The following is a 13168-nucleotide window of genomic DNA, read 5'->3' as shown; positions in this document are numbered from 1 at the left end:
TTCGTGTAAGCCATCATCGGATGCTTCTTGCAAAATATGTTCCCTTTTTTCTGCAGTTTGATTCCCTGCCTCCTGAAATATACTACCTAACTGCTATTGTTGTAGCTCTGACTCATCAGATTGATTCCAGTTTACCATTCTGAGTACAGGACTTTAGTTGAAGTAAATTATGTGGGTATTTTTCCACCATTTGGATCACATTTTTGTTGAAGTTGTCTATTTTTTCCCCACCACAGCCCGCCTCCTGCAATTTCAACCTCTACAGCTGGTGCTTTTTGACTTTTTTTTTTTGGAAGCTGTTTCCCTGGTCCTGACCTGAAATTATCACATAGAACGTCATGTTTTGTTCCCTTTTTCCTCTGGTTCAGTGTTGCTAAAATGGCCTGCTAGTTCTCTGACTACCCTTAGTCTGGCTAACCTTTCACACATCCATCTGGATAACCTTACATAGACGGCATTTGGGAAAGAGCAAACCAAATAAGCAAATAAAAGCATTAACTAATCTAGATATTAAAGGCATGACACCTGACTAAAACAGAGGATTACCTGATTTATTTTGTCTCTCAGGGCTTCTGTAGCAGTTGTGCAGAGTTTTCTGGTACACAACAACTGGGAGCCACCTAAGAGTGAATAAGAGCAAAGTTATTTCTGGGAATGTAAAGGAGGCTGCTGAATTCCTAGATAAGATAGAGGTTAAATAAAACACCAATGAGAGACAGAAACAGACGAGAAGAGAAGAAAGAGAGAAAAACCAGATCAAGTGAAAGGAAGAAAGAAAAGAAAGAAGCGAGAGCGGGGATTAGAGGAATCCCCCAGGTAGAGAAGACTGTTGTCTCATTGTGTTGAACTGCTCCGCTATCTGATGCAGACTCAGCTCTGACACCTGTCACCACTCCTAATGAAACATCTCCCACAATCCTCTGCTCCTGGAGCTTTTGTTCACTCCCCCCTCCCTCCTTTCTGTCTGTGCGTATGTGTTACCCTCTCTTTTCTTCCTTATGTGACTGTGAGTCTTTGTATTGCAGATGTATGTGTGGGATGCCTTCATGTGTTTGTTCATGCATTCTGCGTGTTGTGCATATAATGATGCTCCTCAGAGGAATGGACTTTTTATCTTCGCTCTGATGCATCAGGAAGAAAGAGGGGATGATGGTGTGTGTTGTTGGAGCAGCGAGGCACATGTATGACGTGAGTGTGTGTGCGTGTGTGTGTGTGTGGAGTAGGGCTGGGCTGTGTGTTGAAGATATATCAATATATTCAGAAATGACATAATGGGTAAGGCAGAATTGATACCTGTAGACCATCTTGGACCATCTGACTTAGTGATGACCTGTGGCTTGTGCCACCAGTTGTTGCATAATGTAAACATGGTGTAGTGCTGCACAATTAATCTAATTGTAATTGCAATCAGGCTGTGCAATCACACAAATGCATAAAAGTCTGCAATTATTTTTGTATCAGGTAGTGCTTGTAAGGTTGAAAAACATGTTTTGATGGCACATGTTTTGAAATAATTAATCATTTAGAAAGCAGTGCTTTCAAAACTTAAAGTTGTTATGCTTCTATGCTACTTAACACTTGTATGTCTTAAATTGAGAAATGCACACATTATTCTCTGAATTTTCCTTGATAACCAAGCAAGTACACTCATGGTGCCATTCATGCATTGTATCATAATTATAAATGCAAATTGCAATACTGTCCACTATAATCACAAAAGCACATTATTGCAAAATTATGCAGCACTGATACAGTGATGAGATGTACAATCCATAGGCTATGCCTTGGGTTGGATGTAGGCCTCACTAGCTTCCAGTGCTAGCTGTCCCACCAGCTAAACAGTCTCCAAAGAACTCCAAAAAAAGATGATGACTTTCATGATGTTTACTTTGTGCAATGTTTCATTCTTGACTGTGAAACTGCAAAAGTACAAACAGTTCCATTAATGTTTTACACAAAAATAAAATAAGGCATGTCTAAACATAAATCAACACAGGGTTAGCCCATTAGCTGGGTAGCGTTAGATTAATAGCATATTAGCATTTGCATATCTGGTAGCCACAGGCCGCTTCAATTAACATCACATAAACTTCAAGAAACTTACAAAACACAGCAGGTTAGTCGACATAAACATCGTAAACATTGTTCATACTTACAGAAATTGCTCAAGCATGTAATGTAGCGCCCACATTATGTAATAATGTTGCATTATGTAATAACCCGAACCATAGGACTTAGTGTGGGCTCCAAGGTATGCCCTACCCAACTACCTTGCCCTAACTCTAACCGCTTAGTGAGTTATGCCTAAACCTAACCCCCCTTAAGGGCTCTAGACTAAACACCTAACCTTAACCCTAGGACTTATGGTGGGCTCCAGGGTATACCCTACTACCTTGCCCTAACCCTAACTGCTTAGTGGCTTACAAAATGTGGCGTTATTACATAATGAATTGAAAATGTATTATATTATAACATAATGCAGCGTTATTACATAATGTGGTGCTACAGGCATGTAGAAAGGAAAGAATCTAAGCTCAACTGAGCAGTTACGGACCACAGAATCAACGAATAACGCTACTTCTGGTTTAGTCAGGAAGTGTGGGTAAAAATATGTGAAAGTAGAAAGTAGTGCTCCTAACTGCCACAAGATGGTGTCATTACATTATAAACATGGAAAAATAACATTAACACTACTGTGGGAGCAGAACACGTTCTATCTTAAAATTGAGTGGATGGTTTGTACGTTCTTGTTCTTGCCTGCACGTTGGTGGATGTGCTTTGGCAGCAGGCTCCACTAAAATCAGACCTGGTGCACGTATTGTGGAGTAGAGTGAAGTTGCCATTCTTGCATATGCCAGTGATTGCTGTTGCAACAACTGACTAGACAAGCAGTTTACTTTGGTGTGTGTGGTGCATTTAGAACATCATGCAGAAGGAGTATGTGGAATTTGAGGGTTAGACAGTTTTTTTAGGAGTTTTGTGCAAAATACAAGAGTTAAACATGAAAAAACTAACCATCGATTGTCTGTTTTCTACACTGCCTATCCCTTTCAGGGTTTTGGGGGGCTGGAACCTATCCCAGCATCCATTGGGTGCACTGGTCTGGTCACCAGACAATTGCAGTGCTGACACACAGAGACAAACAACCAGGTGCGCTCACACCTACGACAGATTTAGAGTCACCAGTTAACCTAATGAGAAAGTCTTTGGTGGTGAGAGTAAGCCAGAAAACCTAAAGAGAACCCAAACATACATGGAGAGAGCGTGCAAACTCTGCACAGAAAGGCCCTGACTGGGAAGTGAACCAGAACTTTCTTGCTGTTCTTGTGATGTCAATCAAGTTTCAATATTTTTTATTTTTACTGAAACCTTTTCAAAGTTAATATTTCTGGTCTTGTGGCAATCACAAAACTTTTAAATCACATTTCTTGTATGACCATTCAGGATGGCGCCCGGCTGTTACATTCCAGATAGACAGTTCCTGCTTTCAACCCTCATTGGACTGGGTACTTCAGTTCCTCTCACAGTCCAAAGACATGCTTGTTAGGTTAATTGGTAACTCCAAATTGAGTGTGAGCATGCCTGGATATCAGCTTTGTGATTGACAGGCGACCAGTTCAGGGTGTAACCCGCCTCTCACCAAATGGCTACTGGGGTAGACTCCAGCCCCCCCGCGACCCCAAACAGACATGTGGCAAAGATAGACGGGTGTGTTTTCATTTCCCAGCTCTAAGTGTGTAACAGATCTCCATGCTCGTCTGTGAGCAGATGCCTGAATGCAGTCATTCCAACATTAACAATGACTGCCTCTTAAGAGATGTTACTCTTGAATGTAGTGAAAATATCTTTCCACACACTCACACATTAAAACACACTCCTTTCCCTTTTTCCTTTCCAGGCATCTTTAGTGCTGTTTTCCATTTTATTAGAGGCTAGAAGCAGTTCATTAGCGGTCTGTCGCCATCTGTGAATACTTTAAACTTTGACTGTCAGCCTCACTAATTGACAATCTGCTTCACTGGGCTCACTGGCATTGATTTGATCTCTTCTTCGTCTCTCTTTTCCTCATCTCTTTCCTCCACCTCCCGTTCCTTCTCTTTTTCTGCTACTTGGCTTCAATAACATCACGTTAAAATCTCTGTGAATGTGAGCTGCCAGCTGGGAGAAACCTGCTCATCTCAGCCTCACACTGATGACTACATGTAGGAGCTTTCACATTCTATCCAACTATGGTTGTGAAATGGGCCGAGTCATTTGAAACAAAGTAGTCAAGTTATTTTTAGATCAATTAGCTGTTTTTTTTTTTTGGTTTTTTTTTATACCAAAATAGTCTATTTTAAAAAAGCTATCTTTTCTTTCTTTATTGGTGGAGAATTTAGGAACAGGCCTCTAGCCTGAAGCCTGAAAATATAACAAACCAAGAAATGAATAAAATTAAACAGACTAAAAATGTGACTTATAAAGGAAGTCTCTCATAATCTGTTGGCCGTCTAAAACCTGAACTTAGTCTTAGTGACATCACCCATTGGTTTCTGAACCATGGTTTTGGAGCCCAACAAAGGTGGTCACCATATTGGAAATGCTTTCTCAAACTTTGCTCAGCTTTGCAACAAGCAAATGTGGAGCAAATGCTGACCTTACACCATGGGATTTTGCTTAAACTTTCAAAGACTCTTAAAAGACTGACATCTGAGACCCTCTCACATCTAAAGACAATTTGTCAGCAAGTCACTGAGTTTTTAGTCTCAGACTGAGATTTTGCAAAGACTGGGGAGAACTAACTACAAGACTAGATTATGATTCCTTTTGAGATTATTTCTCATCATGCATCTGGTGGAAATTCCCAACAATGTTTTTTGGGCAGGGAACAAGATGTTGAAGAAGAGGAAATGGCATTTAAGTTATTATCTCAAGTAATCCGATGTTTTTAAATCATTTACATCGAGTAGAAACCAAAGAAAAGTTAAACAACAAAGCAACTCTGCATGTTACTGCAACAACCGAAGAACTATCCTGGAAACACTTCAGAATAAAAGCACTGTATAAAGACATGAGTCATCTCACCACAGTAGCAAACTGATCTGGCTTTTACTTTGAAAATCCCAATGTCAGTTTACCATACCTGCCATGTCAGCAGAGATCTGACTGCACCTGTGAGCAGAAAAGTTTTTCAATCTCTTGAGTTCTGAGTGGACATTCAGCGACTCCAGACTGATGTACACTGACAGAAACACAATTTGCGTAAGACCAGACAAAAGATTTACAACAATATTAAACAAGTTTGATAATGTCGTTATGCCAAGACTGAAGAAAGACCACCTCAAAACTGCTCAGATCAAGTCTTATGACCACCTTACACCTAAGAACTGAGACAACGCTGCAACTTAAAGGGTACATATTATGCAAAATCACTTTTCAGGCTTTTCTAACACAAATATGTGTCCCCGGCCTGTCCACAATCCCCTCAAGTGCCAGAAAAATCCATTCCCTCTCCCCCTCTCTTTCTCCACCTTTCAGAAAATGTGTGCTGAAACAAGCCATTCTCAGATTTTACATCTAGTGACCTCACCAGGGGCCTAAGCACCCTCCCCCAGGTTTGGCAAGTGGCATTTTGGGAGGTCGTAAATGCTACTTTTTTAAAACAGAACCCACAGTGACCAAATCTGTAAACCCTTACTGTTTCATCTCCGTGTGGATAGCCAGCCGCATCTTTCTTGGAACAATTATGTCCGACATAGCATAACCCACTTAAGCTGCAAGTGTGGGTCAAGCCAATGGCAGATTACAGGGTTGTGTTCGTGCTGCAGAAGCTACTGAGCTGATTATGGCTTTTACAGCAAAATCTGATGCTCCTCTGCATTTATTAAAAAGGTGTACTTTTTATGCTGCACCATCTTCATGATGGTGATTAAAGCAGTACCGTGGCTATTTTTTAATACCCTGGTATTCAATATTACCGTATTACCACCCATTCTTAAAGTGCATGTGTTGCAGATGTTGTAAAATTAACAAACATTCATATTTATTACACAATACCAATTAAAATAATGCTGATTATGACTTTTTCCATGATTGAGCAGCCCTACTCAGCATGGGCTCCTTAATGGGGCAATGCACCCGGACTTTTACGATGAATATCATCAGTATATCCACCTCATAAAACCCACCCTAAAAAATACCAGAACATCCCTTTAACAAAGAGCGCTCTAAATGTAATAGAGGCAGTAGAGGTGTTTCTTGGTGCCATTATGTCCAGAGCTCTCTCTCCCTCCTGTATCCTCTCTAGCGTTCCCGGACCAATCTGTGAGTCATTACTGATGCTCCATTAGACAGCAACACTGCAAGGAACAATCTCATACTGAAAGCTGCTGCCTTGGTTAAACTCTACCTACATTCCTGTTTAAATGGCGTGCAGTTACCAGTGTTTTTAAATGCGGATAAACTTGTTTTCTCCTCTAATGGAATAATTATAGTTTACCTAATGGTGTTTTAAGTGGAATATGACTTAATTTGTAAATCCTAGTTTGATATTTAAATGGCCTTTATGTGTTTTTATTCTGACTCAGAGAGAAAAGTGAACATGCATTAGTGGCTAAAACTTGTTCAGCTGTTAATTGCAGCATTTTTGGTATTAAAAAAGGCACTTTTTGTCCTGTTTGATCATCACAGCCATTTTTAAAAGATTTATTATTAAAAAAAAAAAAGAAGAAATGCATGCAGAGTAATTCAAGATATACAGACATAGGTAGGAAAAACTCATAAATCTGTTTTTTTTTTTTTTTTTCTCTTGTATGACTTTAAAGATTTGACAAATCAAAATGTTGGTTGACTGAACCCTGGCTCAACAGATGAGTATTTAGAGCACGGTTGTCAAACTCAAGGCCCGGGGGCCAAATCTGGCCCGTGGTGTAGTTATACCCGGCCCACCAGATCATATGATATTTTTATTAAAACTGGTCCACCAGTATGAGGTCTGCAGATTTCCTCCAGTATAAAAATGTAAACTTAACCTTGATGATTTATAATATCCTTGCTGAGTCACAACAAATGAGAAAAAGTAAACGGTACAAATGATTTGATTAAGTCAGGGGAAAAATCTGTGTTTTCTCGACATTTTCAATTTTGCGTATGACTAAAAGTTATGGTTGTGACCGTCTATTTCATATTTTAACCTTTACATTTCATCACTTTGACTTTTTAATCATATTTTTACCTTTTAGATTCATAATTTGACATTTTAAATGCTATTTTGATCTTTTAAAGTCATGATGTTGACTTTTATTTCATGTGTTTACCCTTTTACACTCCTAACTGACTCTTATACCCTTTTATACCCTTAAAACTCACGATTTTTAGTGTTATTTCATATTTTGACTTTTGAAACTCATGGATTTGAAATTTAATCTCATATTTGGACATTTTAAACTCAGAATTTAGATGTTTATCTCAAATTTTGATTGTTAAATATCATGATTTTTTATTTAATCTCTGTTTTGCTGACCATTCCAACTCCTAACTTTGACTTTTATCTCGTATTTTCATTGTTAAATATCATGATTTTGAATTTTATCTCAGTTTTGCTGACCATTTAAACTCCTAACCTGGATTTTTATCTCATTTTTTATCTTTTAAATTCATAATTTAAGATTTTAAATCCTATTTTGACCTTTTAAAGTCATGATTTTGAATTTTATCTCATGTTTTGACCCTTTTCAACTCCTAACTGACGTTTATCTCATTTTTTTTTTACCCTAAAACTCATGATTTTTAATGTTATTTCATATTTTGACTTTTAAAACTCATGAATTTGAAATTTGATGTCATATTTGGACTTTTTTTTTTTTTAAGATTTATATTTGGCCTTTTTGCCTTTATTAGAGAGAGGAGAGTGGATAGAGATGGAAACAGGGAAGAGAGCAGGGAGAGACATGCAGGAAGTAGTGCCACGGGTGCACGCCTTAACCACTCGACTACCGGCGACCTTTTAACCTCAAAATCATTTAGGTTGACACTCAATGGTTAAATATTGACTTTGTTATGCCTTCAGGTTAGACCCAAATTCAGAATCCGGCCCTTGCTGGGACCCGTGGTTTAGAGACAGCCTCACTGCAGTATCAATGGCACACATTAGCCTGTTGGAAATAAAGCAGCGTGGATTTGAGCTGACAGCTGGGCATTGTCTCCTGACTCACTAACAGCTGAAATACTCCACCAATTAATTTGTTGGGAAACCATTGTATCAGCCAAGTTTTTATTGATTGAAGAGCAGCGAGAATTTGCTGAATTGAGGCGCTGACCCCTCAGTCGTCTCCGTCTTTAATCCGTTATACTGTAGCTGTTAAACAGAACAACACTGAGGCATTAGCACTGTCCGTGTTCCTAAGAGACGCCGCCTCAGGCTCTCAATTCTGTCCATGCTGAAAGAATTAGAATATCCTTTGGTGCATTCATTTAGGCAAAAAAAACATCCTTAATATCCATAACAGCCTCATTAATACTGTGAAGGGTTTGATTCCAAAATGGCTTGTGCTCATTTTGACAAGTAACTGCCACATTTAATATTCAGCGGTTCGTAAATAGGACAAGAGTTGATCCTCGAGAGTGTTGATAATTTGGAAGTGAAGGTTTTAGGCTGCCTCATTCTTCAAACAGAGTCTAGATTGAGAACAAAGGAGAGTGAAATGCATTGTGAATTATAGAGCTGTAGGGACGGAGGCTCATGGGAGCAAAAAGAAAAGGATTCAAAGGTACATTCAGGAAAACTGTCACACCATTGTGACAACTTGTCAACTAGGATTAACAGCATTTTAATATCACTTTTTTTATTTTTATTAAAAACATGGCATCTCCTATATCATCAACAAAAATTTTGTCCATAAAACTCTGCATCCAACTGAGATATTTAACTTCACTCTTGTTTTTCTCTTCTCCAGGAGTGTCCTCAGATCCTTCCCTCCACCCAGATCTACATCCCTGCTGGAGTCATGAGACCGATCACCCTGCTGGCCCAGAATCTGCCCCAGCCTCAGTCCGGTCAGAGGAACTATGAGTGCATCTTCCACATCCAGGGAAACACATACAGCGTGCCGGCTCTGAGGTTCAACAGCACCAGCATCCAGTGTCAGAAGACCACGGTAAGGCTGAATCGTGACTTCATAAACAGACAACACATCAGAAGTTTGAAAACTTTCACCATATATGCACAGACGCAAATACTTGTGATGTCACGTTCAAGGTGAAAAGCTTTGCTTCTTTTATAATGTCCAGAATAAGTACAACAGCAGTGGTTATGGGGAAAAATCTGAGCTCAAAACTATTTTCATTATCATCAGTAAACAATAATAAAAACAGATCAGCTCAGGCCACTCATGAGAAATGTCAGAACACACTTCCAGCTCTACCTGTACCATATTACTTTAATAATTTCCTCCATGCAAAGTCATAATGGCTCTTGTTGTTTGTTTTAATCGGTGTTCGTGGTAAATGGTGGCTTTCAGCCAGATGCATCTGTAGATGTTATCATCACTACAGCTGTTGGAAACAGACAGAGTCTGTGCAAATGGCCATTTGGTTCTCATTATATTGGTAAAATATTCTCATCAGATTGTATTAAGTATAAAAAACTAAAACAAATGACCATAGATGCACTGGTTGGACCATACAAAGGTGAATCAAGGTTTGAGAACATCTTAATTTACAATAGGGCTGGGCAGTTAATCGCAAGTCAAATTGCAGCAGGTGCAATTTTTCTTTAACCTGAAATTTATGTCAACATTGTGTCAGACATTTTATTATTATTATTATTTTTTTTTTTTTTAGCTGCTGTGATGCTACGCATTATATATATACTGTATATCATGCAATCATTCTTGTGCCATATTTTAAGAATGGTGTACAAATAAATCCTATTTTCTTCATTTTTGTATGTTTTTCTTATTAAATATGAGAATTATATAAAAATTACCATTCCCTTTAATACAACAGTTCATATGAAATTTGCAAAATAAGTAAAAAAAAAAAATCAAAATTAGATATTTTTAAAATAATGTTCTGCCCTACTTTGATCTAATATTGTGTCAGTTATAGTATAGAATTAATTTCTTGTTTTTGTTGTGAATTGCATGAAATGAGGAACTTAACAAATAATCGCATATTAAATCGCAATCGCAATATTGTGTAAAAAAATTGCAATTAGATTATTTTCCCAAATTGTTCAGCCCTAATTTACAAGAAACAAAAATCTGAATTTTTGAGTTCAAAAAGTTTTCATAACACCACTCAGTAAAGTAAAGATGTTAAACAGCTCACCCATGTTAGAAGCAATGTGGACACATTGATGCCATCCACTCCCATTTCTTTTGGATGTGTCTGAAATTTCAGACATTCTGGGGAAATACTGGCTAAGCTCTAATAAAGATTTCAGGCTCATACCACATGATGTGCATGTGCAGTATTTTGGTGTGATTACAGGAAATGTTTTGAAAAAAGACTGGTATTAGTGCAAGACTCTACTCATTGCCTGTAAAACATTTATTACCATGAGATGGTTCAATCCTGAGACCCCCATAGACCTCAGGGAATGAATGGAAATAATAACCAAAATATCAAAATGGAGATGACTCTCTCAGTCAGACTAAAGTGGATAAAATAGACCCGCTTTGCTGCAGAGGAAGAGAACACTATCTTTGTTTGACTGTGAACACTGATGGACTTCTTTCTTGCTGTGATAATTATTTCAACTCAAGCTGGTTGTTCTTTTTTATTACATTTTGTGCTCATTTTTCCTAATTATGTTTCTTTATAAATGTTAAAACTGACAAAACATTAAGAAAATAAAGTCAAATTTATAAGAAAAACTGGAAATTTTCTAACCTGACAGGCCAGATAGATTTGTTTCACACATCCATCTGGTAAACCACTCATAGACAGTGTTTGGGAAAGGGCAGAGCCTTTGAAAAAATACTCGGAGGGTGATTGGATGAACGTTCTGTCTGTCACATCTTTACAGGCCAATCAGAGCAACAAAACACGTGACGTCATCGCCGCTACTGAGTTGCATGTGCGCAGCTACAGAGGAGTAAACTTCGTAGAGAACTGCATATCACAAACCATGGCGACTGTAGACGTGTAAATACTCAACTTTTGTCATTTTTGAAAAGAAAACAACCCATTTGCTTAGCAAGGTTAGAAATTTACTTGTTTAAGAAGTCTCTTTCATTCCTTAGAAATGAACATTTTAAGCAAATATAGTGAAGGTATGACATTAAAAATGTTAAATTTACAAGAAATGAAACTCAAAACTCTGCTTGGCTCAGACGCGTCTCCCTGATGCTTTTAATGTTTTTTTTCCTCTGATAGAACCCCCATTTCACATTAATGTCTCTGCTGCTAATGATAATGTGATGATTCTGGGCCAAAATAACAAATACACAAAGGTGACAAAATGAACACAATGAAGGGGTGAAAGGATGTTGAAAAAGACGAGAAGGAGTGAAAAGTATCAAATTGGTTGAAAGGGGTAAAAACTGACAAAAATGGACAGGAGTAGTGATGAAAAGGGGTTAAAGAAGGGGCAAAAGTGGATTAATAAAAGGTGAGAATGAGTGAAATGCAGAAAAACAGGTCAATTGTGGTTCAATGGCAGCAAAATTGATGAAAATAGTGGATGAAAATGGGTTGAAAAGTGTCAAATGGGTGGAAATTGTGGTGAAAAGAGGTTAAAAAAGACAAAAAATTGTTGAACGTGGTGAAAGGAGGTTAAAAAGTGGAAAAAATGAATCAGAAAAGTGGTAAGAATGAGTGAAAAGTGGCAAAATTGGTTAAATCTGGGTTGAGAGAGGCAACAATGGATTGAGAATTTGGTTATAAGGGGTTAAAAAAGCTAAAACAGACAAAAGAAGTGGTGGAAAGAGGTTAAGAATTTTTTAAAAGCAGCAAAAAGGAGTTAAAAGTGGCAGAAAAGGTAACACAAATTGGCTAAAATTGGCACAGAATGGGTTAAGAATTGCAAAAAGGTTGCCAAAAGTGGTGAAAGTGGCAACAATGGATGAAAGTAGTGGTGACAAGGAGTTAAAAGCTGACAAAATGAACAGCAGTTGGGGGATTTAAAAAGGCAATAATTAGTAAAAGTGTCGAAAAGTGTCAAATTTAGGTTGAAAATGACAAAAATTGATGAAAATTTTGGTGAAAAGAGGTTAAAAAGTGGAAAAAATGAATCAGAAAAGTGGTAAGAATGAGTGAAAAGTGGCAAAATTGATTAAATCTAGGTTGAGAGAGGCAACAATGGATTGAAAAAGTGGTTAAAAGTAGGCTAAAATGGGCAAAAGTAGTGGTGGAAAGAGGTTAAGATTCTTTTTAAAGCAGCAAAAATGAGTAAAACGTGGCAGAACAGGTGACAAAAATTGGTGAAAAATGGCACAGAATGGGTTAAAAGGTTAAAAAATGTGGCCAAAATAGGTGAAAGTGGAAAAAAAAAAATGTGGTTAAAAGTGGCATCAAAAGAGGGCAAAATTCGGCAGAAAAAGCTGTGCAAAATAATGAATGTTTAACACAACTAAATAATTTCAACATCTGAATCCAATAATAGCTCCACACACTTTGCAGCTCCAGGATGAAGTGACTGTTGGCCAGCATGAATGGTAGCACCAATGGAACTGACCCAACCCACGTGTAGTGGTATCATCAATAAATTTTCAGCAGCCCAGCCAATCCGTGGGCCGACCTGGCCCCATCCCCTCAGTCACTACACGTCGTCTACTCATGTGTGCTGCATTTTGCATCTGTGTTGCATTCATTTCTGGAAGATGTGCAAAGCTGAGATGTCAAACTGATGCAGGGGACATTCAGCCATCTTGCAATGTGCACATGGAGTCAGGGGCAGGTCTCAAGCCTGAAATATCCATGAGGCTCTGCTCATCGATGTCAGGAATGCATTTTACTGTTTTAAATCCAATTTTCAGTGAGTTTGTGGTGGGCTTGTTATCAACCAAGTACCCTCTCAGTTGATCATAACCTCAGTGCTCAGGTCAGCCCTGGCTGTCTAATCTGCCAGCAGGAGCTCCACTCAGGACAGCCGTACTGGTTTAATCATTAGCTGCAGTGTAAAACAGGAATACCAGCAGTGATAGATCAGTGGGGCTCAGACGTGAAGCTGAGGTGTATGGCCACA

At 38.3% G+C, this 13168-nt stretch overlaps 1 protein-coding gene across 2 annotated transcripts in view; it reads left to right on the top strand.

Moving 5' to 3' along the window:
• LOC121517494 (plexin-A1-like) overlaps positions 1 to 13168 on the top strand; it is a 503338-nt gene that overhangs the window by 322062 nt on the left and 168108 nt on the right. For both annotated transcript variants that reach the window (XM_041799311.1, XM_041799310.1), the window contains exon 10: positions 8934 to 9134. In XM_041799311.1, the coding sequence (XP_041655245.1) occupies positions 8934 to 9134 (201 nt within the window). The remainder of the gene's footprint in view (positions 1 to 8933; positions 9135 to 13168) is intronic.

Source organism: Cheilinus undulatus, linkage group 11 (genome assembly GCF_018320785.1).
Source record: "Cheilinus undulatus linkage group 11, ASM1832078v1, whole genome shotgun sequence".
Taxonomy (NCBI): Eukaryota; Metazoa; Chordata; class Actinopteri; order Labriformes; family Labridae; genus Cheilinus; species Cheilinus undulatus.
Note: the sequence above shows the minus strand (reverse complement) of the source record. Positions and strands in the feature narration are given on the sequence as shown.